Here is a 26297-nt window from a genome sequence, read left to right as displayed (position 1 = left end):
CCCACTGCCTTCCACCTGAATCTCTCATGGAAATGGTAGGCTGATTCGGACTCTCGAGCAAAAACAAATGGGCTGTAAGGTTTTTACCTAGTATAGGAATGCCTAATTCTCACATTACTGGAGTGAACTGGCCATTTGGATGTATGCAGAGAAACCAATGGGTGAGGTCCTATAGTAAGTAAAAAAAAATCTCTAGATGTTACCATGTATGCATTCACATCAGTTACTTAGCCTTAGCCTTTTACTATGTAAGGGCATGGGGGGGACAATCTGCTAATAGGCAGCATGACATATTGGTTCTTTGTTGGTTTTTCATTCATTTTTTAACCCCTCTGCCTGCTGATCATCAGTGTTGCTGTGACCAGTCTTGCCCATTTGTTTCTTACAATGGTTGACAGCCATCACAGGCCCATTCATTCCTCCATGAAAGGAGAGCCGATCATGGTGCCATCATCCAGACAGACATCAGCGTCTCCCACTCACCCCCCCAAAAGCTCCTAGTGACCTCTTGTACACTTCTGAGGGATACTTTTGTTGCCACTCTTTGAAGGGAGGAGCATGCAAGCATCCCCACATGACTGCCCTTTGACCTACATGGCCACGCCATAGCAGCACATCTGTCTAGACCAGACTCTGTGGGCTGCACCACCCATAGCTCTCAGCAGGTGTCACTCAAGCGGTATGCCAAGTTACATCCCTTCACCTAGTATGAGCAGGCTATATGCTGCTCACTTCCATCATCTTGCCACTCTCCCTCCAGCTCCTCATTCGTGTGTTTTAAAGCTTTAGGGTAATTATTTTATTATTATGTTGATTATACTCATGAATTAATTATCCAGAAGTGTTCTTGATGGTGAAAATATGCATTTTAATCATCATTCATCATCATCATCATCATCTTCTTTCGGCTGTTCCCATTAGGGGTTGCCACAGCGGATCATCTGTTTCCATTTCTTCCTGTCCTCTGCATCATGCTCTTTCACACCAACCACCTGCATGGCTTCTCTCACCACATCCATAAACCTTATCTTAGGCCTTCCTCTTTTCCTCTTACCTGGCAACTCCATCCTTTTCCCAATAAACCCAGCATCCCTCCTCAGCACATGTCCAAACCAACGCAATCTCGCCTCTCTTGCTTTGTCTCCAAACTGTCCAACTTGAGCTGACCCTCTAATACACTAATTCCTAATCCTGTCCATTCTAGTCACACCCAGTGCAAATCTTAACATCTTTAACTCTGCCACATCCAGCTCTGACTCCTGCCTTTTCGTCAGTGCCACCGTCTCCAACCCATATAACATAGCTGGTCTCACTACCCTCTTGTAGACCTTCCCTTTCACTCTTACTGGTACCCGTCTGTCACAAATCACTCCTGACACTCTTCTCCACCCATTCCACCCTGCCTGTACTCTCTTCTTCACCTCTCTTCCACACTCACCATTACTCTGAACTGTTGATCCCAAGTACTTAAACTTATCCACCTTTACCAACTCTGCTCCCTGCATCCTCACCATTCCTTTACCTTCCCTCACATTTACACACATATATTCTGTTTTAGCCCTGCTGACCTTCATTCCTCTACTCTCTAAAGTATATCTCCACCTCTCCATGGTCTCCTCAACCTGGTCCCTACTCTCACTACATATCACTATGTCATCTGCAAACATCATAGTCCACGGGGCCTCCTGTCGGATCTCATCTGTCAACCTGTCCATCACCACTGCAAATAAGAAAGGGCTCAGAGCTGATCCTTGATATAATCCCACCTTCACCTTAAACGTATCTGTCACTTCCACCGCAGTCCTCACCAATGTCACACTACCCTCGTACATATCCTGTACCACTCTTACATACTTCTTTGCCACTCCCGACTTCCTCATACAATACCACAACTCCTCTGTAAGCACCCTGTCATATGCTTTCTCTAAGTCCACAAAGATACAATGCAACTCCTTCTGACCTTCTCTGTATTTCTCCAACAACACTCTCAGAGCAAATATTGCATCTGTAGTGCTCTTTCCTGGCATGAAACCATACTGCTGATCACTAATCATCACCTCCCTTCTTAACCTAGCTTCCACTACTCTTTCCCATAACTTCAAGCTGTGACTGATCAGTTTTATCCCTGTGTAATTACTGCAGCTCTGCACGTCACCCTTATTCTTAAAGATAGGTACCAAAACATTTTCTCCACTCCTCAGGCATCCTCTGACTTTCCAAAATTTCATTAAACAATCTGGTTAAAAATTCCACTGCCATTTCACCTAAGCACCTCCATGCTTCCACTGGTATGTCATCTGAGCCAACAACCTTTCCATTCTTCATCCTCTTCATAGCGGTCCTTACTTCCTCCTTGCTAATCTGTTTCACTTCCTGATTCACTATATCCACATCATCCAACCTTCTCTCTCTCTCATTCTCTTCATTCATCAACCCTTCAAAGTATTCTTTCCATCTACTCAACACACACTCCCCACTTGTGAGTATGTTTCCCTCATTATCCTTTATCACCCTTACCTGCTGCACATCTTTCCCAGCTCTGTCCCTCTGTCTAGCCAATTGGTACAGGTCCTTTTCTCCCTCTTTAGTGTCCAATCTCTCATACAACTCTCCATATGCCTTATCCTTAGCCTTCGCCATCTCTCTCTTTGCCATGCATCTCATCTCCTTATACTCATGTCTACTTTCTTCATCTCTTTGACAATCCCACTTCTTCTTCACCAGCCTCTTCCTCTGTATACTCTCCTGTACTTCCTCATTCCACCACCAGGTCTCCTTGTCCTCCTTCATCTGTCCAGATGTCACACCAAGCACCTTTTTAGCAGTCTCCCTTACTAGCTTTGCTGTAGTTACCCAGCTATTTGGTAACTCTTCACTCCCTCCCAGGGCCTGCCTTAACTCTTCCCTGAACTCCACCTCACAATCACACTTTTTTACCTTCCACCATTTAATCCTTGGCACTGCTTTCACACTCCTCCTCCTCTTCTTGATCACCATCGTCATCCTACAGCCCACCATTCTATGCTGCTTAACTATACTTTCCCCTGTCACCACTTTACAGTCTCCAATCTCCTTCAGACTGGCCCGCCTACATAGGATATAATCCACCTGTGTGCATCTTCCTCCACTCTTGTACATCACCCTATGCTCCTCTCTCTTCTTATAATACGTATTCACTACAGTCATGTCCATCCTTTTCACAAAATCCACAATCATCTGACCTTCTGCATTCCTCTCCTTAACACCATACCTACCCATCACTTCCCCATCCCCTCTGTTCACTTCACCAACATGCCCATTGAGGTCCGCTCCAATCACTAGTCTCTCACCCTTGGGTACACTTACCACCACTTCATCAAACTCACTCCAAAATTTTTCTTTCTCATCCATCACACACCCAACTTATGGAGCATATGCACTAACAACATTCATCATTACACCATCAATTTCAAGCTTCATAAACATCACTGTATCAGACACTCTCTTCACCTCCAAAACACTCTTGGCATACTGTTCCTTTAGGATAACCCCTACCCCATTTCCCCTGCCATCCACGCCATGATAGAATAATTTGAACCCGCCTCCTATACACCTGGCCTTACTTCCCTTCCATCTGGTCTATTGCACGCACAATATATCAACCTTCCTTCTCTCCATCGTATCAGCTAGCTCTTTCCCTACACCAGTCATCCTGCCAACATTCAAAGTTCCTACCCTCACGACTACACTCCTAACCTTCCTCCTCTCTTCCTGCCTTCGGGCATGCCTTCCCCCTCCTCTTCACCTTCGGCCAACAGTAGCCCAATTTCTGCCAGCACCCTGTTGGCTAACAGTACTGGTGGCGGTCGTTGTTAACCCGGGCCTCGACCGATCCGGTAACGAAATATGAAATGTTCTTTGCATAAGTAATTTGGCAGAGGTTTTACACCGGATGCCCTTCCTGATGCAACCCTCCCCATTTATCCAGGCTTGGGACCGGCACAAAGAAATGCACTGGCTTGTGCATCCCCAGTGGATGCATTTTAATCATCACTGTATGATTTAAAAAAAAAAAAAACATGATACAGCAAAACAGACTTATTACAGCACCCAGAGTAGTAGACAATGCCTGTGGTGGTTTGATAACTTACAAGTATGTGAGATGAATTAAAAACCTGTAATATTGAAAGCCTGTATATACAAGTGGGATTTCATGGGCTTTTGTAGATGAGATCCATGTGTATTGCTTTATGCTAGATAGGTTGTGAACTGCATGGAACCAAGGTGTAGTAGGCAAAGGCTTGCCAAGGTGTAGTAGGCAAAGGCTTGCTGTCCACCTATTCCATGATTGTTCCTAGGAGCTATTAGCATCCCTGTTCCAACCAAGAAGTCCTGGGATTCTTGACCTGGGGGTGGGGTGGTGGGGGGGGGGGTCAAAAGCTCATATAAACAGACATAGCACAAACTGTACAGAGCTGGAAAAATCAAAAGTTACAGTTTTAAGCACAAGCCACTTTGTAATAAAAAAATAATGCAGGTCCCACAACACTGATGTAGTATGGTACAATTATGGCAGAAACTACCCCAATTGTGAAACACTGCACCTAATGTAGGCACTTGAAGATGATGTCATTAATACCACAGAAAATGGAATTACAGTTCGACAATTTAAAGTATATCAGTGCATGACCAACATTCCAGTGATTTCCCAAGGAGGAGATGTTATATCTTGAAATTAAAAAAAAAAACATACAGCTAAACAAATAGAATCTGGAGGTAAAATAACAAAAATGTAAAGCAAAGCATTAAACTGTAATTGTCAGTATAATGCTAGGCATTTCCTAAAGACCTAGTGCTGTGTATTTGATTATAGTAGTCACATTAAAAAGGCACAAAAAATATGTCCAAATTTTAAATTCATGGAATAATATTATCATTGTACTTCCATAACCTGGTCTATGACTAACCTCCTTTTGAAAAAAAAAAAGCTACAAGTAGCGTATTTAGATACCATCAAACAGTCTACAGGGATGTATTCAGCCCCTCACTGAACACTCATACAATATTAGTAAAAAAAAAATCTGGATGTTACGGAGTCCCAGTAATCCCAATCATTATGTGGGAAACCTGTCACATAAACTTTTTAGGCCCTACTCAGACTCCTGCATGGACTTGGTGCCATTCAGATAAAATGGATAAATTCAAAAGACTGCATTTCTCTAGGATGAGTTAAGGCAGGCCACCTGCCTAAGCTCTGTGCTTGTAGTAAACTTTAGCATGAAGCTAATTTCTTAAGAATTTGATAAAATTCTAATAAGTATATGCTGATAAACAAGTGTCATATGAACAAAGGCATACATATAAAAAAATAGTAACACTTAGTTCAGTAATGACCTTGAGTAACTTTAAATGTAAGATTGATTACTGCAGAGGCTGTGCTACAAAACTGTACAGCTATAGCTAGTGAACTACTTTCAGTATAAAAACATATTAACAAGACAATCCAAAGTTACAAGTTCATAGCTTTCAAGATCAAAACTTCACTCTCAGCAGAATCCCAGCCAGTGTAAAATCGATGCAGTTTATATACTGAAAATGTCCTCCCCTTCATAAAACAGACGGGTAGACATTGGGGAAGGAGAAATGCACGTGGTGACATAAAGCAGGGGTGCCAGCAACAGATTTACAGCAAACTAGTGCTTCAAATAAACGCCAGTTATACACATAATGACTCAACCCAGTAATGACAGCAAGACTCAAAGTGTTCCAGAATGATCTGAGACTGCCCTGATGCCACACAGAGCAACAGATCCTCTGCTCTGGCAGTCTAAAATAAGCATAGCAAGAAGTTCTGCCCAGTTCAGTCAGCTACCATAGCAAATTGAAGCAGTTCCTTAGGCAGTCATAAGAATCAGCACTTTTTCTGTTTGCTGCTGTCAAGACATGTGATCTTAGTCAACACAAGTCCTGACCACCAACACTTCCAGCAAGAATTATGTCAGCTTCAAAATGGTCATCCATCCATCCACAACCTTTTTTCCCCTTTTTGCACATGGGGTCAGGATGTCACTTCAACACTGACAATCATCTAGAGCCAAGATTTACACCACCAGGTGGCTAGTCCTTCCACACCACACACCCATGCTTACGGCCAGTTTAGAATGTCCAGTCCACTGCAGGTCAACAGTGTTCATGGGATTTCTGTCTGATGAAGTATAAAACCCAAACAGTTAATCTAAATAAAATTAAGCACCTCTTATCTAGACTGAAAATGGACAGTCATGAAACTTTGGCTATCAGCTGCTGCTGCCATCTTAGTTCTGTTATTCTCTTTACGTTGTTGTGGCTTCACTGGACTACTATATCTAAATAAAGAAAAATTAATATTGTAGAAAAAAACAGAATATTTGGTGTATCCAGCTGGCCATGGTTTCAGTAAAATTAGTAAAGTGAGAACATCCCATCACTTCAAAACTACGGATATTTATCCACTTGAAGAAAGCAGTGTCTTATAAATGCTATTAATATTGTGTTTGCTTTAGTATTAACGTAATGAATAGCAGATTGAGATTTTGTTATCTGCTAGAGCAAGATTTTGCAAAATTTCATGTTTCAGGATTGTTTTTCTGCAAGATGGGTACCAGCTGTTTCGTATTATTTGAAAATCCATCATATTTGTTTGTGGTTGTCTGTTCAAAAAGCTTGACTATAAACTTTACGTTTACTGAGTTTGAAGTGAAGAACTTTGTTGACCGTTGTACAGCACTGTATCCCATAAACTGTATGCATTCTCTGAGAATCACATAATTCTAAGAAATCCTTTCACTTCTATGATTCTAAGAAATTGTCTGTGTTTAAATCCAAGTTTTAACGTTACAAAAAATGTAATTGTTCCCCTTGTGCTGAAACTGATAGCAATTTGCACTGTTATAGTTTCTGTTTGAGACTACTTGCCATTATAAAGGTTATCCTGTCCCTTAACCATAATTACAGGGCATTCTTTTTAATTGTAATCTTCAGAAACTGCAAACAATGAAGCCAAGGTTACAGCCTGCCAGTGCCAGCCATATGAAGAAGAACACTTAGTCCAGAATTTGAAGAATATACTTAGTCCAGAATATGAAGAAGTTACAGTAAACTATGTTGCTGTGTTACTGGAATGGATTGTGTCTGTGTAGGTATATGAAGTACTTCCATAGCAAGTGGTCCAGGCCTTTAAGAAGTCATGAACGACTGTAATGTAAACCAGCTGTGCCTGTACAGACAGTTTAAGGGCGCTATGTGATCGTCCTTATACAGAAACCGGCATAAAACCCTCTCCTTGTATTTATAGTGAGTGCTCTCTGGTATTATTTCCATTAAAGATGTATAGTTGTCAGACCTTTACTTCTTGTTCTAATGGCGTCTGATTAAAGCACCAAGCATTCTAACTTGTCGCATCTCTTCCTCTTCAGCACACCAGCACCAAGATCAGATCCAAGCAACAAAACTCCAATGCATACCTTTTCTATACTCCTCAATCAGCCCTCCCCAGTAAGCCTTCATTTGTAATCTGTACTTCCAGCTGTTAAAAAGTCTTCAGTGGATAAGGACAGAACGTAACAAAAACATTGCATATAAGTCTGATGCTAATTGTTTTAAAAGGTGTACTCTGATCATTGGGGGATGATCTAGTAGTGAAATATTGGCTCTGACGTTGAAGGCAGAAGCTCATTTCCCACAGAAATGACATTAGGGCACCCACACATCTTTATTTCCCCTAATAACTCTATTTTCAGGGTCTCCACACAACATTTTTAAGAAGGATATAATCAGACTGTGCAATACCATTTTCCTCAGAGGCCCGAGGAGAGAAGCAGCACCTGCTGAAATTCTTGGGAATGCAGTTTCAGTCCTTGGAATACCAGAACTGAAGGTTAAGGTGAGAGGAATGAATACTAAGTTTGAGTCTGGGATGCTTTGCAGTGTTCCCCATACTCTTAGGTACAATCCCAAAGGTAATATATGTAAACAGCAATGGGAGATATACCCCACAAAAACACTTTAAAATGTGCATTGGGTTTTGGAATTTACTAGTTATTTTTTTTTTGGGGGGGGGGTGTTTGTGTTTTGAATCACAGCTAACCAGGTCTTTTAACATCTTAAGATCAGGCCTCATATTTTTAACAGGGAGCTGTAGAAAAGCTTATTTGCAACTAGAAGTATTTAGAAAAGAACATTAATATTAACAGGTATGCCAACTTCATCTTGATTTGACTTAAATAAACAGTCGATAAACTAAAATGCACCACTAATATCGAATACTTTTGGGAAGCGTTAACAATGTTACAAAAGTATTTTGGCAATTTAAGCTAAGTGTTCCTTCTAAGAGATATTAGTCTGTATTGGTGTTTTTGATCTGTAAACTGAGTGTCTTTAATCATGTGTAAGCTGGTATGTTACTCTGCATGCATTTTCAGAAGGTGTTTGTGTTAAATGTGTACTGCAACAGGAAGTATGATACAGTTTTTAATTATTGGAGCATGGTTATCTGGTATACAGCTGAAGCTTACAGTATGTTTACCGATTCTGATTCTGATTCTGAGGGTTAGTCATGAGACAACATATCTTGAAAAGCTAAAGGATATAATCAGAAAAGCCTTCTCATGTACAGTGGAAAAGAAGACAAGCTAACAAATACATGAGGCAAAACTATACTTACTTTAAGAGGAATGGAAATAAAAGGGTGGAACTATGAATGCAAAACAAAAAAGAGTGGATTGGCAGAGAAAGAGTGAAAAATCAGTAGCAGGTAGAATTAAAATGTTTTTATTTGCTCTTCATTTAGAAAAGGATGTCAGAGGAAAAAAACACACACATCTGGAGTTTATGTTCTAGTGGAAGGGTGTAGCTGTCAGTTCATTTGCAGTGTATGTTTATGGTAACCAGAAAAATATGAGGGTAACTAAGATCATGATGCCAAATGGATTACACATCTCAGGATTTAAAGAGCACTTTCAAGGAAGCCAAAGCACTGCTCACAAACTTAAACAAATTTCCATAGTGAACATGAAACAGACTGGCGAAATGCAGCCATTATAGCTGTTCTCCACCCAAACCAATAGAAATATACAACACTCACTAAGGAGAAGGAGCAAGAAAGAATAAGAGCTTAAGACCTGTACGCAGCTATTGCAATAGGCAAGCTAATGCTACTGTTTCGTAGAAAGATTTGTAAATTGAACCTTAAGCTCAGCAATTAATTCCACTAGGACTGGCCTACTGTCAAGGGAGACCTGATGTGGTAATCATTCTGAGTAATGTTGGGGAAATTCAACTCCTTTTTTTGTTTTTTCTTTATTAAGTTCCATTTGATTTTCGAAGGTACCTAACCTGACAGCAACTAAAGTAGATGGAACATTCGTTTAACATCTCATCTAAGAATGGCATCTCAAGAAATGAACTATGGTGTTATAAACTGAACAAGTATCTAAGCACCTGGTGTGGGGATAGCTCCCTCAGTCTTATCTTTCTGACCTGAAAGGTGAGTCTCTACCTGCTGAGCTGCTCATACTCTTACAACCATGTGGCATTCCTTAATACATATCACATGAAAGGCAGTTGTGTTATTCTGACTGGTGTACCACTTCAGTCAAACTCCCACCCAAAATTGCTGCCAGAGTACGTTGTACGTGAGGACCTACTCCCACATTATCAGGTAAGTGAAAAGCAGTAATAGTTGCAATGCTACACGTACTGCTTACTGTTAATCACCTGACATTGCACACTGAAGAATGAACTAAAACCTTAGTACTTACAGAATTTACAACCAAGCTGTAGTCACTCTGTTGGGGCAGGTAGCTTCTAGGCTTCCACAGCCATCAGAGAAGTGCAGAGTCACCTGGTGTTACACCATACAATGTATTCCTTGCAGTAGACAACATAACGCTTTGAAATATTATTTTATTTATTTCATTAATCCCAATGAGCTAAAGCCAGGTCCATGGAACAGCCAGGATGAAAAGTTCCACAATTTGTATGTAGGAACAGCTTGTTAAGAGTAGCCGAGGAACTAATAAATCTTGTATGTATGTTTGAAGAAACTGGAAGAGCCAAAGTAACTTGCAAGGTTAACATTCAAAAGCCACTCAGGCAACATCTAGTGATCAGAACTGAGTTCTCAACTCTCGATCATAGTAACATCAACCTTAGGAATTGCACCACACCACTATGCAAATTGTATGACTGCTACTAAAGGAAGACGCTTCTGGGTCTGGAAGTATCTTTAACCAGACCACAGAGCTGATTGTAATGCCCCTTATTTGGTAAACATAGACATTATACTAGAACGGAGTTCCATAAAGTATATCATATCACCACAGTATGCTGGTTGTTTTAGCAGTGTAGTACATATGATTTTTTTGTTTATCCCTCTCATTGGTAGTTCCCTCAATACTCATGCTACTCTCTACACCTCTTGATGATCATCAAACACACTGCCTTACTGGCATTCGGGTAGTAGTGCCCTGCAGCCCTCCTCTGGCAGTTGACCAAAACTCAGGCCCACTACCTGTCTGTGGTTGTGATGGACCAAATATCTGGCAGTACAGGGAGTGCCTTACAGACCCACAGACAGGACTCTTTAAGTTTTCAGTTGCAATAGTAAGAAAAGAATCTCTTGGAAGACAGCTCCTTACTCTGTGATCTCTACAGCTGCTGAGCTATCTTAGGAAACCCTTTGAGGTTTTTATTTCCTTCCCGTGTTTTTCTATCAGTACTGAATAGAGAATTCTGCTGCCTTGACTGTTTTTTGTGATTTAAAAATTTGTATATACATTCTTTTTTTACCTTGCTTACATAGTATAAGTCTTATATTGTTTATTATAATCTTTTGGTTTCTAGGAATTTTTAACCCTTCAAATGTGTTTTATGGCCATTTATGAATATTTAGTTTTTTTTCTTTGGGGTCGTGGTTGTTAGAGCTGACTGAGCAGGATTACAGTATTTTAAACATTTTTAATTTAAATTGTGATTTTGACACCATTTTGTATTTTAAACATTTCGAATAAGATTGTTTTGCATTATTTCTTTTTTAATACTGTTTTATGCTGTTCTATTCACCCAGGGCTAAAACTAGCATTCCTTTTTTTCCCAGAAAATTGGAGGACTTTTATGCATGTATTTTGGTATATTGTGCTTTGAACTATGTTGCTGATGCTACAGTCATTTTATTCAAAGCAGTGTTCAGAATACTACCCCTTCAAAAATAGACTTCTGATTCCTATTTAGAGGGATAATGGTGGAATTTTTTTTTTTTTTTTTTTTTTTTTTTTTTTTGTTTTTTTATTGGCTGACCATGCAGCCATTGTTTGATATTGCTTTGGCTATTTTTTTGACCCCTGACCTGATGGACTCAGATACACCCCCCACACACCATTTACCCCTTGTGCATGTAAAAAAAAACACATAAAAGTAAATGTAGAAATATGCCCTACCCTACAACATGTGATTCCCCATATGCCTCATCCTACAGCTTGCAACTCCTCAGTTGCTTTGGGTAGGCTATCGGACCACTCACCTTCTCTGGGGCTGTACCATTGCTTGGTTCAGATACAGTAGAAATAAACTGTTCAGGTGCAAGGGAAGTCAAGGATACAGACTCTTTTGCAGTGTTAATAGTGTAGCTCAAGCAAAAAAAGAGGCACAGAAGATGCACCACTTTAGAGGATAGCAGTCTCCGACTGTGTTTTCACCTACACTGGTGACCATGGCTAGATCGCTTATTCAGGCCAGGTTATGAGTAATGCTAGCAGGCACTCCCACCCCTGATCAACTGCACAAGTATTCTGATTTTGAAAGGAATCCAGAATTGAAGGTTTCAGAAGTGTCAAAGTCTGACCTGCCAGTTGATGAACAGGATCAAAGACCCAAATAAATGTTTTCTTTTTCCCAAATACTGGATAGATTTAGGGATGTATTCAGCTGGAAGAAATCACCAACTGCCCTCAAGATCACCAGGGCATACGATCTTTTGGAAAATGAGGCCATGGACATGGCAACCTTCCTTTCATTGATCCCTGCGTTGTTAGAGTTTTGCAAGAAAGCTTGCAATTCTCCTCTGCTGAATGAGCCTCTTCCTAAAAAGTGTTTAAGATACTCAGGGTGTGCTCATCCATGCCAGGCCTAGAAGCCCCCTTCCCTTGTCTCTGAACCATGCTTCTGTGCAAATCCGGATCATGGTCAAATTGGACCCTAGGCAGAATAATGGATCAGCCCCCCCCCCTTCCTTGTAGCATCCCAGCCATTCCAGTGTCACATTACTAGGCTATTTCTTCCCAATTATCATAAACACTGTACAAACCCGTCAGTGTACAAACTTTACTTCTACAATGATTAGCGATATTTAAAACTTTTATTTCAGATTTTATAGCACAAACACTGATACCCATTTCCTAAACAAAACAATACAGTCTCACAGTGAAAACAGAATTATCATGAGCAGTAAGCTTCTCTGCCCTTGAAAGTCACATTTATTGAAGCAGCATTGAAACCTACATTCAAAGAAATAGCAGCTGGCTAGTGGCACATTGTTTACCTTTGAACTGTTTTCAATCCATTGGCACCTTATACACATTTTTAGGACCATGCATACATGCACGTGTTCTTTAACGCCCTTTCTTGACTGTATTAAATTATATTCCTTGTATAATACAGCACCACTTGTTAGAGTGTGTTTTAAATTTGTAGTTTTGAACATTTTTCCAGTAAGCAATGAAACAAAATGTATGAACCAATAATGACAAAGCTACCCATTTCAGAACATTTCAACCACAAAAGGCCTCCCAGACTTCTGTCATTCCAATCCACTGAAGTCAGTCAATATACACAATCTCTGCAGAAGTAAAAGTCACCAGAATAATTCTACATTAAAGAGAACTATAACTAATATAGAGGTTGTCACTGGCAAACAACTTTACATTTCACTCTTTCATGTACAAATTCAGTGCCTGCTGCCTTTGAAAAATAAATTGCCCAAGTTACATTTAAAAAAAATGATAAGCTGATAATATTGCAATAGGGAATGGTTGCCAACCCACACCAGGTCTATATTAGGCATCTCATCCGAAGGAGGACACACTCGGGAGTGCAGCATCCCCAACCCCTTAAAGAGCACTCCAATATTAACCCTCTATCTACATGTTATGGGAGTAGAATCCACAGCCTTCTGCACCAAAGGCAAGTATGGTACTTGTGCTACTAACATTGCTTTAAAATTTTATAGCACAAACACTGATGATGGCTATTTGCTAAACAAAACAGTTACACATTGAAAACAGACTTAACATGAGCAACAGTAAACTTCTCTTCCCTTGAAACTCAACATCCCTTGAAAATGCACTGAAACTCAACATTCCTTGAAAATGCACTGAAACACAACATTCCTTGAAAATGCACTGAAACGCAACATTCCTTGAAAATGCACTGAAATTCAGCAGTCCTTGCAAATGCACACCTGATGACAGTTTGGTAGTTGGTATAGAGGAATCAGGCTCTTGTCTCCTGCAATCAGGGAGCAGGTTTTGAGACTGAACAAGTTAAACAACACACCATCCCTAACTGGGGCATTTCACTTACACAAACACACACGCACACACTCCATATTAGTATGCTCATCGAGCAAAGGAATGACTTGTTTGGCAGCAATGCGCAATGCTTTAAAATCTTACATAGGTTCATAGGTTCATAGGTTCATACTAGGCTATCTGCCCGAGGGCATTTACAAGCCTAGCCCATAGTTTTGTGGCTTACGCCACCCCTTTAGTATGGGGAACTATACCCATTATTTTGCTGTGCCTCTGTTGAGCAGTGACACTGAGGTAATCCCTGGGGTATATCTGCGATCTCCCATCCATTGGTCAAGATTTCTCTTGAACAAGGCCAGCGAGGTGCTCTGCCTCACATATACCGGGATTTTATTCCACAGCATAGGGAGTCTTTGGGTGATGAATCTATCCCTCCAGTGCGTCCTATTAATAGCCGTGTCGAGGTTTAAGTCTCCCGCCCTTGTGGCTCTGACGGATCTAGATTTTTTGAGGTGAAGCATATTCATCAAATCTGGGTTTGACATGGCCTTGTATGTTAGGCAAAGGTCACCTCTGAGCAAGCGGTAAGCGACTGAATAGAGCTGGAGTTCTTTCAGTCGGGCAGCATAGGACAGATGTTTGAGACCCTTTATCCTTTTGGTGAGGAACTTTTGTGGCCTCTCCAGCTGCTGCAAGTGTCGGGTCAGATACATTCCGAATGGGGCATTGTACTCAATCATTGGTCTGATGAGTGATGAGTATAGGGAGACTATGACCTCCCTTGATCTAGATGAGAATCCCTTCATGATAAGGTGGGCAATGTAGAAGGTCTTCCTAACTACTTTAGCTACATGGGTGTCGAATGACAGACTACTATCAACCTGGGTCCCCAGGTCCCTGATAACTTCTTCTATGCTCAGTGGATTGCCACCTATTTGGTAGCTAGGGGTAACCTTGTTTTTCCCGAAGGGTATGACTATGCATTTTTGGCATTTAACTTTAGGCCATGGCTCTGGCACCAGTTATCCGTTTCTGTGAGACCCTTCTGAAGGATATCTGTGTCAGATGTGTTTTCCACTATGGCCCAGTTTGCAGTCATCTGCAAACTTTGTCAGCCATAACCCTCCTGTGTTTGCTTGTACTTGGAAAAGTAGATGCCAAACAAGAGTGGGCCCAGGACTGAGCCCTGTGGTACACCACTTGTGACAGGCTTTGAGTCTGACATGGCGCCAGCAACTCTGACCCTGTGGGTTCTGTCACTCAGCCAGTTTGCAATCCATCTTGTGATGTATGGGTTAACATTTAAGCTGATGAGTTTTTCAATGATACCCGAGTGGGGTATTGTATCAAGGCCTTCGCCAGATTGAGGTAGGCTGTATGGACTGCCTTTCCTCATCAATGGCTTTGGTGACTGTTTCAAAAGTCAACCAAGTTTAGAAGGCATGATCTGCCTTTGACAAAGCCAAACTGGGATGGATCCAAAGTCTGCAAATTCCTATGTCTTTATTTATGAGGTCCATTATGATCCTCTCCATGGCTTTGCAGATAAGGCTTGTCAAGCTAATGGGCGGTAATTTCCAGGGTCGGTGGAGGCACCGCCTTTGTGAAGTGGGACCACAGTTGCAGTGCGCCACTCCTGGGTGCGTATCCAGAGGTAAGACTATGATTAAACAGCTGTCCTAGCTGTGGGTTTAATTCCTCGTTGAGTTCGTGGAGCACACAGCCGGGGACACCATCAGGTCCCATGGATGCTGTGTTTTTGCTTTGGAGAGAGCAGTTCTCACTTGGGCGTTGGAGATGTTTGGGGGCTGCAATCGCTTGGTATAGATATCTCTCCTTTTGGGGAGGGGAAGTTTGCACTGAACCTGTCAGCCAGTATGTTGGCAATGTCTGTAGGATCAGTAATCTTCACATCATTTTGAACTAGTTCTGAGCATATCTGGGAGGTTCCTCCCAGGTTTCTAACATAGCTAAAGAAGGCCTTATGATTGTCTTTTGAGTCTTTAGCTATTTTTCTCTCAAAATTTGCTTTGGATGATTTTATGAGAGCTCTTAGTTTTTACTTATAGTGATCAAGGGTGTCTTACCTTTTAAGGATTTTGCTCTATCTTGTAGTAGCTTCCTCCTTTTGTTGTAGAGTTTGTTTATGGCTGGGGTCCACCAGACTGGACGCTTGCCTTTGGTACAAAGAGTCTTTGTTTTGCTTGGGATTGCCTTATCCATGCAGTCCTGCAGGTGCTGGTAGAAGGCATTTGTAAGTGATTCAGCGGCTTGAGTACTGTTTTCCGCCGCTCGGGGCCTTAAAGGAGACCACACTAGTCTTTAGAAGTGTGAAGTCGGCTTTCGAGAAGTTCTTTACTGTGGTCTTTTTATTTCAGGTGGGGTGGGATGAGGACCTCCAGCGAGATTAGTTTGTGATCTGATCTCACCAGTGAGGGGTATACTTCGGTGTTGAACATTGTGCTCCCATGTTCGTGATGATGAGATCAAGTATGTTTTCTCCTCTTGTGGGGATGGTGACTAGTTGTTCCATGGCATTTGAGTTTATGAATTCCAGTAACTTTTGGGCTAGGGTGTTTGGGCTTGAGTAGTGTTCCCAGTCTATATTAGGGTAATTGAAGTCACCTAGTATGATGGTGTTTGGTGATACATTTATCCCTCTAGTGTTTTCAGGAAGGCCATGTGAGGTTCCTGAGTTTGTGAGGGTGGCCTGTAACATGCTACAATTTGCAGAGCAGTCTTGCCTATGGTTAATTGCACCTGGATGGTCTCCGATGCATCGTGCGTTGCCACCAGTCTTGAGGTGTGGGTGTCTTTGATGAATATGGATACCCTCCTTTCTTGGTATTGTCCGGATTTTGGGGCCGGAACGCATGATAAGAGGTAAAACCTGATAGTGCTGGGGTGCTCTCAGGAGCCTTGAACCAGGTTTCTGTCACTGCACAGACATCGATGTTCTCCATACTGAGAAGGGCCTCGAGTGCGTGCATTTTGAGATTTAGACTTCTGGCATTGAGCAGCATTACCCTTAGTTTTTTTCCTTTTTGTGTTCTAGGGTGGTAGGTTTAGAATTTGAGCCTTGCCTAAAAAAGGCACTATGGGGTGGCAAGAGCCTTTGCCAATATCCGGAATCCCAGGGGTGACAGGTGCAAGCCGTCCTTTGCGAAGCAGCGTGGCTTGTCCAGCATGTCATCCCAGGCAGACAGACATTGGATCCCCTTTGAATGACACCAGAGTTTAAGCCAATTGTTAAAGCTGATCATCTTATCTCTGTATTGTGGCATCATTCTTGGTGAAGGTAGGATACTGCTCAAGGTCAGGGTCATATGACACTGGTGCTTCCAATGTTTGAAGCATGCACAAAGTCTGACTGTTTAAATGTGAGTGCTTCTTCAGTACAATGCATACAGCAGACCCTCCCAAGCTGGCTGGCCCTAGGCAACTGCCTAGGTTGCCTAGTGGTGGTTCCAGCTCTGCTTCTGCGTCCTCAGCGACTTTTGCCAATTAAAAGGCATTGTCTTCATAAAACCCATTCTCTCCTGATAAACTAGGCAAGTGGCTAGAATCTCTGGGAACCAATCTGGTGCAGTCCAGCACAGTAGTCTTTAAAATGTTTAACTACCAGTGTTTTATGTGGAGGTTTGCGTAGAGGTGTATGTATAGTTTAGGTGAGTTTGCTGCTTCATTACATTCTGAGCAAAAAGACTATGTGAAAGAGATTACTTCCAATGTTTAACAAGTGTCTGAACATGCTTTAAATTGTGCTTTGAAGGGGAATGATACTGTGTTTAGAAATGCAGTGATATTGATGGTGGCAAGGAGGTATACTTGCTTGTGTGAAGGCTCCCAGCCTAGCTAGATAGAATTTTGTAGATAATTCTATGTAATTGTAAATGTTAATATAATCCGCAGGCTTTTTTTACAAATGTAAAGAAAACTAAATGTAAGAAAGCTGTGTTACATGCTGAACTTCAAAAATGTAACCACAGTCCACCCTGCTGGAAGAAAGCTGTTAAGTAAAGAATTACAACTGTGTTTGATCTCAAGCTCGGAGACAGGATGTCTGGGCTAGCAAATTCTTTCTGTTGTTATGAAGACAGAGATAATTGCTACATTTTACATGTAAAAGTGTCTTTTATTGCTGTGGTTTCATGGCCAGGTGCAGCTTACAAAACAAATGTAAATTTTGAGTTTCTGTTAGCCTGGGAACTAAAAGAAAATTGATAAAAATAATGAAATGTAAAATGAGTCAGCAGTACTGGGTATTATCATTTTAAGACTTTCTCAGAGAGAAAGATTGAGCATTTTGGATTTTGTCTGACGCTGACAACAACTCAGCAGCACTTTGCCTTGTAAGTAAAGTTATTTAGGACATAGTTTCTCTTAGAGTTAGATAGGAATTTAGCCAGATTAGTGTAGCTGTTTTCTATATTTATGTCAGACTATTCTACAATATTGTTTTAAAGTTCCTGTGATTTTTGTCTTGTGCTTTTATTATTTATTATTAAATACTTTTAAACCTTTCAACTGTGGCTGTTTTGTGTAGAGATAATTTCAGCTCTTAGAGTACATTGCATGCATTTCATGATACTGAAGGTCCTTATAGTAGCTGATGAAAGTGGTTGGTGGCAGTCGGTACTACCGTGTCATCTGAGCAGAAAAGGGCATAGCTGGAGAACCTGTGCCAGCCTTCCCCAGCAATGTCTATGTGTTTGTATCTAAATCAAATCTTAAACTGTGTGTGTGTGTATCAGCTACTTGGGCAGGGACATGAAGCATTGATTGGACAGAGAGGGTGCTGGAGGTTTTAGCTTGACCACTAGACTGAGATCTAGACCCTATAGCAGTGACAGTGGTGAGTCTTATTGGGGATCTGAAAGGGAGTAACCAGCCCCAGACTGACTGTGATCTTTGTGTGCTCTTAAGGGAAATTGTACTTTACTGTGTGTGTACTTGTTATCCCCCCGATGTGCACACCCCTCACTGGTGGTAGTGGTGAGGATTGAGGCTCCTCATTACTGGGCCAGTGCACAGGCACCACAGCTTATACAGTGAAAACTTTTCTGATGAGTTGAAAAATGAGATTATGAATGCTGTGCTTGATTCTGATTGTGTGTTTTTGTTCAACAGCTAATCAGTGATAAACTTGTGCAAGGGGTGTCTAAAATGTTCCATATCCCTAAGTTTCCCTCCAATAAGCAGGATAATTGTTGGTGGTGCAAAAAGTTCCAGATGAAAAAAAGCAAAAGCACTAAACAGAAATGGCTGAATGAAAATTCTGCCAAACCAAACAGAAGGGGTTCCTTTCTCAAAAAGGATAACTCCCCCTTCCAACCCATGACCATACAATGGCTCTGTTACCATCATTCCCAAGTTACCCCCCCCCGGGTGCCACATCTTGAAAGTGAGCTCTCAGCAAGGCGGCCTGGCCATCTTTGGTTTCTAACAACTGGGTGCTCAACATTGTTTGCAGAGGTTTCATGTGGCACTGGAAGGAACATCTGCTTCCATTCTGGAGGGGTTCCCCCCTCACCTGCTGGATGAGACTTTGTTATTCCCTTCTGTACTCCGGCAAATGCTGAACTCAGGGGTCATAGAGCTGGCCAGCCTTTGGAGAGAATGAAAGTTTTCTACTCCAGAATTGTACTGGGCTACATAAAAGGGCTGACGTGGAGTCCAGTATTGGACCTATCCTTTTTGAATACCTTTGCCAAGGTCCCCAAGTTCAAGATGCTTATTCTGTGGACAGTGCTTCTTCTTCTGCCTGACAACTGCTTTATGATGACCCTGGACTTGAAAGATGCATATCATCATATCCCCATTGCTCATCACTTTAGTAGATATCTGAGATTTGTTGTGTCTGGTTTGCATTCACGATCACTTTTCTGCATCACTTATGCTCTATCTGCTGCACCTTGAGTGTTTATGAAATGCCTGGCTGTTATAATGGTCCTCTCTTGGATTCCAGCCATTCACAGTTTTCCTTACTTGAACGACTTGCTGATCTGTGCATAGTCTGTATCCAGGTGATTGGCATTACTACAGAAAGTCTCATTCTTACTTTCCTAGCTAGGGTTCAAGTTAAACCTTTGGAAATCATGCTTGACACATTCACAAAGACTTGCCTTCCCGAGGTGCTTAATCGACAATGACAAAAGAATGGCCTTTCTTCCCAAAGACAAGGTCCTGACCTACCAGGCAATGTTTCATGAATTCTCTAAGAGTAATGTTGCCTCTGCAAGAGAATTCCTAAACTTTCTAGGACTGATGGCATCCATTATTCCCATGATACCACTAGCCCATTTCCACTTGAAGAAAATTCAGTGGTATGTTTGAAAATTAGCAGCAATTAAATTCCCTGGAAGCTCAGTTGCTGGTGTCAGACTTCATCAGGTGAGAGCTATGGTGGTAGAGAGTGCAGCTGAGTATCAATCTAGGACTTCCATTCTTCCCACCTGTTCTAGAACAATCTGTCCAGACAGATTTGTTTGACTTTGCTTGAGAAGCTGTGTCAGTGGGAGTGCAAGTGCAGGCCAGTTGGAGGTGCAGGGATGCACAGAATCACATCAATGTCAAGGAAATGTTGGCAGTGATTCACGCTCTAAAGATCTTCACCACCTTTGGACTCTGGGCACTCTTTTTGTGGTTATGGACAACACCACAGTTATGTGGTACCTCAGTCAGCAAGGGGGTACAAGGTTGTACTCTGCATGCCAGTTAGCAGTAATGGAATAATGACTTAGAATCTGACTTTACAGTTTTCTCCGACTCTTCAGGCATCATACATCCCACTAGATCAAAACATTTAGGTCGACAGACTAAGCAGATCCTGGACAGACCCATACGAGTGGCAGCTCAAAGCAGTGTGGTGTTCCAGTATCTACTTCAGATATGGAGAATGCCTCCAATAGCTCTATTCATTTTCTTTCATAACAGGCAGCTGGAAAAATTCTATCCCAGGCATCTTTGCAGCCATGCTAGAATCTGGCACATTCTCATTCCCTTGGACAAGAATGCCCCTGAATGCATTTCCACCCTTTCCACTGATTCGCAAGGTTCTTCTGAAGATTCAGAAGGAAATGCCAAAGGTCATTGTGGTAACCCCCTATTTGCTCAAGCAATTTTGGTTCTCCCTTCTAATAATGGTATTGGTCAAAGACAATTGCCACATACTTCCTCACACTCAGAATTTGTTCAACCCAGTTTGGAGCAAGTGACAGCCTGGATAATTCAATCTTGGCTCCATTTAGGTACTTGCTTCATGAAGATGTGTAGCAGGTGTTAAAGGAGACCAGAAAACCTAATACTAGAAAATATTATGTTTTCAAATAGATGAGGTTTTCTAAGTGGTGCCCAAAGGGCAACAGATGGTCCCTTGAGGTTAATGTCCTTCTGGTCTTTAACTGTTTTTGTGAGCTACTTCAGTATGGCTTATCATATCCATCCATTAAAGTGTATTTAGCAGCCATCTCTGCTAATCTGCCTTTGAATTCTCCTTTATCTTCTTCTCTTTTGGTTGAAGAGTTCATGAAATAAGTATTGCATATGAGGCCTCCCCTTACAAGCAAATTCCTCCATTGTGAGATCTGAACTAAATTCTGAGAAATTTGACCTTGCCACCTTTTAGACCTACTGCTCAGGCTGTTCTGATGCTCTTAATGTGGAAAACTTGCTCTGATATCTATAAGGTAAGTCTCTAAGCTGCAAGCTGTCATGGTGGGACAACCTTACCTGATTTTCCCCAGAGATAGGGTTGTTTATGCACTCACCCCTCTTTCATGCTGAAAGTGGTCTCAGAATTCACTCTGTCAGTCTAATCAGTCTACAGTCTATCAACATCCCTGTATTCTTCCCAGAACCTAAGAAAAAGGGAGAGAAGATGCGTCATACCTTGGATGTGCACCAGCAGCTCGGGTACTACTTTGACAGAATGAAACCTTTCAGGAAGGCTGAAAAAGAAGGGGAAATGAAGGGTCAACCTGTCTCTAAGTAAACCATTGCACATTGGTTATCCTCTATTAATTTTTTTGTTACACTTACCATGGCAAGACAAATCTAAGCATGGTAGATGCACATTCCACCAGAGCCTTTTCCTGTTCTGTGGTGCATTGGAAAGGAGTGGACTCGAAGTATTCTAAAGACAACAACTTGGTCCTCAGTCCATAACTTTACAAGCAGTACAAGCTGAATGGCTTTTCTAGATCCAGAGAAGGCTTTACTAGGGTCATTCTCCAGGGGCTCCTGTACTCTTCCTCTTCCCAGGTTGGGTAAGCTTTGGGAATCTACCTGAATTGCCAGTAAGGTAGTGTGTTTTTTGAACATAGTACAGTTGCATAAGTCCTATTTACCTGTAAGAGTAGATTTTCATAGAACACACTACCTTACTGGCAGTACCCACTCACAATCCCCCTCTTGTGATTTACATAGCTTGATGTTTGGATTGCCACTGAACGCTGCTCCACAGCCTTTATTGTTGTGTGTGTTTTTTTTTTTTAGGTATTGCAAAGCTTATATCTCCATTGTCTCTTCCTGTTATACCCTAGAAAACTGAAAGGATCCTGTCTGTGGCATGCAAGGCAGTCCTTGTGCTGACATGTGATTGATCCATCACTCCTGTACACAGGCAGTGGAGGGGACTCTAAGCTTTGGTAGACTGCCAGAAGAGGGTAGCAGGGCACTGTTACCCAAATGCCAGTAAGTCAGTGTGATCCACGAACATCTCAAGCAAGTAGGAGTTATGCAACTGTACTTTCTTCCTGATGTATACCTTTACATTTTTTAAATTCCTGCCAGTGCCTTTCCCCTCCATATCATCTGTCATCCAACTTGGTTGCCCCCATTCCTCCAGTATTGTTTGTTCCTCCATCATACTGCCTCAAACATGAATGAGTGCCAGAATTGTGCACGGTCCTCCAGATACAGCCTAGATAGTGATGTGCCCCAAACTGAACCTGAATTCTTACAAGAGCCACAGCTGCTTAGCTGAGTAAACCCTCTGTCTGTTTTTTACCTTCACTTCCATTTCCTACATTAGGAAAGAATGGTTTGTGCTCCTTGTGTCATATCAGTGCTAAATCTCTTCACTGTTTCCTAAATTTAGCCATGCTAAGGGCATTCTGCCTTTGGCTTTGTGGATGCCATTTCAGTTAAGTTTGAACCATGATGGCATCTATGGTTGGCCAATTGATGAAATAGGTTGTAAAGACCCAGAATGCCAAAAAATAACTTTTTACATATATGAGAATTGGTTGAAGCCCTTTGCTGTCAGTTTTCTAACAGTAATGGGCTTGAGTCCTTGTAAACACAGTCTGCCCAAGTTCAACGTTTTTGCTGCTTGAATGAACTGATGTCAGTAAGTTCATAAAAACATTTTTATTAAATCATCAAATTTTAAGCTGTAACATGAGATGTTATGTGGCCTATCTCGCCTACATTCCTTACTCACGGGTTCGGAGCCGATTCTCGGCTCCGACTCGGCCAAATGTCTCTAGCACAAAGTCTCTAATTGGCTGGGCTAACCCGATATCCCAAGATGCACCTTGTCCTAGCCCCAGATCTCGTTTGCCACTCGTAGAGTTAGGACGTGGTCTCACTTGGCTGCGGCTAAGTACCCTTTCAAATACTTTTTCTAAGTATTTTAGCAGTCTGTTATTTTACAAAAGCTATTTTTATAGCTAGTTTTCTCCTTGTCTAAGTTTCATTGTGAGTGTTAGTGAGATTGGGTGTTTTTGGTATCCCTTTGTTTGGCGGGCTAGGCCCGTTTAAGTTAGAGGACCTAGTCCTCTCCTATGTTGTTTTTCTGGTGTTAAAACTGTAGTTGGATTTGTTCTTGTCTTTCTCTGCTACTCCAAGAAACGTTTGATTTAGAGTTCCTTGGCCGTTAGTGGTGTTTGTTTTCCCGCCTTCCTCTTGTGTCGTTGTCGGTTGACAGTGTGCTGTTATTTTTTACCATGTCTAAAGAGCAGAAGGAGCATAAACCCTCCGGGTTTAAAAAGTGTACTAAATGTGGCTACAAAATGTCTATTATGGATGGCCATGCCATCTGTGTGTATTGTCTTGGTGCTATTCACCTGCAGGAGTCCTGCAGTTTCTGCCACGCTTTTAGCACGAGGGTACTGCAGGAAAGAAAAAAATAAACTGATTTTGAAGGGCCTGATTAAGCCCTCTTTTGAGGAGTCCTTAGATTTTTCTTCTTCTTCCAGTCCTAAATCTAAGCCTTCCAAGGCCAAGAAGAGATCTGTGGCTCCGTCTGCTTCCTCTGAGCCCCCGGAGAAGGTTAAAATAGTGGTTGCTACCTCCTTGGCTCCAGTGTCCTCGGGGCCACAGGAGACGGTCTTGATTATGGATACTTTCTCCTCGGCTCCATTGTCCTCGGGGCCGCAGGAGAAGGTTTCGATAGGGGATACTACCTCCTCGGCTCCATTGTCCTTGGGGCTGCAGGAGGTATCGGTGGTGCTGGAGTCGACCTCAGCTCCCATATTATTGGAGCCTATTCGGAGCCGGTCACCCACTGTCAGGCATGTGTCTCCAGGTAGGAGATCCCGATCTCCTTCTATTTCCTCCAAATCCTCTAGGTTGTCTGATTTGGATGTGGATAGGGTGGTCCAGAGGCTCCTGCAGTCGCCGGTGCTAGCAAAACTGTTCTCGGCTCCGACCCAGTCGGCTCCAGAGCCAGTCCCCAGTCTGGTACCTGTGATTCCTCCTCCGAGCACCCATGTGTCGTCGGAGCCGGAGTGCTCCGCGCCGAGTGATGTTCTCGTGTCGGCTCCAACCATGTCGGTTCCGTCCTCTGGTTTCAGTACTCGGGTTTCCTCAGTCGGACCTGAGGGGGATACTTCAGGACTACTGTCTGTTCCGAACCTCCCTATCGGTGCTTCGGCTCGGGGAATCCCGACTCCGGTCATGGTCTTGGAGACGGGTCGGTCCTCGGATTCGGGGGGACCTGCCTTCGAGGCCATGAGGAGCGCACTGGCCAGATCGTCAGTTACATCACCTGGATTGGTCACTCCGTCCCCTTACACCCCGGCTAGAGCCTCTGACGCCCCCCTATCCTTGGATGGTGGAGCCTGAAGGTCTGGGGATACCCCCTTGAGCGGTCCCCTACTTTCTGAGGGCCCCTCAGAGTCGGTGCCTGAGGAGCCCCCTAGTAAGAAGTTGTGCAAGAGGAAGCACATAGACTCCCAGGATGAGTCCCTCACTTCCGATACCGACCTCAAGGAGTCAGAGGGGTCCCCCAAGTCGTCCTCCGATGATGTCTCTTTCTCTGACATCCTGGAGATTTTGAGGCAGAGAGGCGACTGGTCTTCCAAGACCCCCTCTGAGGAGGAGTCGGTATTCCTCAAGGCCTTCTGAGCTCAACCCTCCGCCTCCTGGGTGTCTCCACCCTTCGACGAAATCCTGGACTTGATTTGTCGAAGGGTGTGGGAGAACCCCATGGAACCTGTGCCCAGACATCCAAACAGGTTTCTGTCGGCTCCCCCGGGCAAAGAGTTCCTTACCAAAGGGGTTTCAGTAGATGCCTTGGTGGTGACAGCTCACCTGAGACGTCTAGGATTCCAGGTGTTTCTGTATCTGGACGACTGGCTTCTCGCCGCCCCCACCAGGCATCTGCTCGTTCAATTCAGTGAGATGACCATCTCACTTTGCCAACGTCTAGGAATTACTTTGAACTGGGAAAAGTCTGCCTTGCAGCCCTCACAACGTGTTGTTTTTATATGCGCAGAGCTAGACTCTATTCAAATGCACGCCGTTCTGCCACAGGACAGGATAAAAGTGTTGCAGTCTCAGATCCACGCACTGTTGCCCCTCATAAAGTTCAGGCCAGGTTAGTTCTTCAGCTCTTGGGATCCATGGCCTCCACCATCATGCTGGTACCCCTGGCCAGGTTACATATGCGGATCTTACAGTGGCTCCTGTTGGTTCAGTGGTCCTTTCAGAAGCTTCCTCTTTCCCACCTGATACTTCTCACGGAACGATGCAAACAGGACCTCCTCTGGTGGCTATGCTCCTCCAACCTGGACAGAGGAAGGAGCTTGATTCCTATGTCTCCAGTGGCCACGGTGACCATGGACGCCTCCCAGATGGGGTGGGGGGGCATTATCTAGGCAGGACGGCCCAAGGCACCTGGCAAGATCACGAGGTCCACTTGCACATCAATGTTCTGGAGATGAGAGCGGTGTTTCTGGGGTTGCGAGCACTCCAAGACTCTCTACCTCAGGGAACGATTGCAATTCACTCGGACAACATGTCCGTAGTGTGGTACCTGAACAAGCAGGGGGGAACCAAATCTTATCCCCTCTGCAGAGAGGCCATGTGAGTGTGGCAGTGGGCAGTGTCTTCCCAACGGTTTCTGGTGGCAACGCACATTCCGGGGAAGTCCAGCGTGATAGCGGACAGGCTAAGTAGAGCTGTTCTGATGCCTCAGGAGTGGTCCCTGAAGAACCGAGTGGTGGTTCAGATCTTCAAAAGGTGGGGTCAGCCTTGCTGCGATCTCTTCGCCAGCCCCCTCAATGCCAAATGCAGCAAGTACTTCACTCTGATCCCCCCACAGGGGGAGTCACCCAGGGACGCTCTAGCTCACGATTGGTCCCCCGGTCTGGTCTACGCTTTCCCTCTGTTTCCTCTGTTACCAAGAGTGATACAGAAAGCCATATCCTTGGGAAGCAGGAGGATCCTTATTGCTCCACACTGGCCTCGACAAGTATGGTTCCCTTTTCTTCAACGGTATGCACTGGACGGTCCGTGGACTCTGGACCC

General features: G+C 43.1%; 1 protein-coding gene across 3 annotated transcripts in view; it reads left to right on the top strand.

Moving 5' to 3' along the window:
• The window catches only part of RNF13 (ring finger protein 13), a 1555558-nt gene that overhangs the window by 1181036 nt on the left and 348225 nt on the right, over positions 1-26297 (top strand). The window contains exon 9 of one of the 3 annotated variants that reach the window (XM_044070604.1): positions 7000-7311. The exons of the other annotated variants lie outside the window; for them this stretch is intronic. Coding sequence (XP_043926539.1) covers positions 7000-7157 — 158 coding nt within the window. The 3' untranslated portion in view covers positions 7158-7311. Of the gene's footprint in view, positions 1-6999; positions 7312-26297 lie in introns of those variants that run through there. 3 annotated transcript variants of the gene reach the window in all.

This window comes from Protopterus annectens, chromosome 4.part1 (genome assembly GCF_019279795.1).
Source record: "Protopterus annectens isolate FY-2018-M chromosome 4.part1, PAN1.0, whole genome shotgun sequence".
Classification (NCBI taxonomy): domain Eukaryota; kingdom Metazoa; phylum Chordata; order Ceratodontiformes; family Protopteridae; genus Protopterus; species Protopterus annectens.
This window is presented reverse-complemented; position numbering and strand designations above follow the sequence as displayed.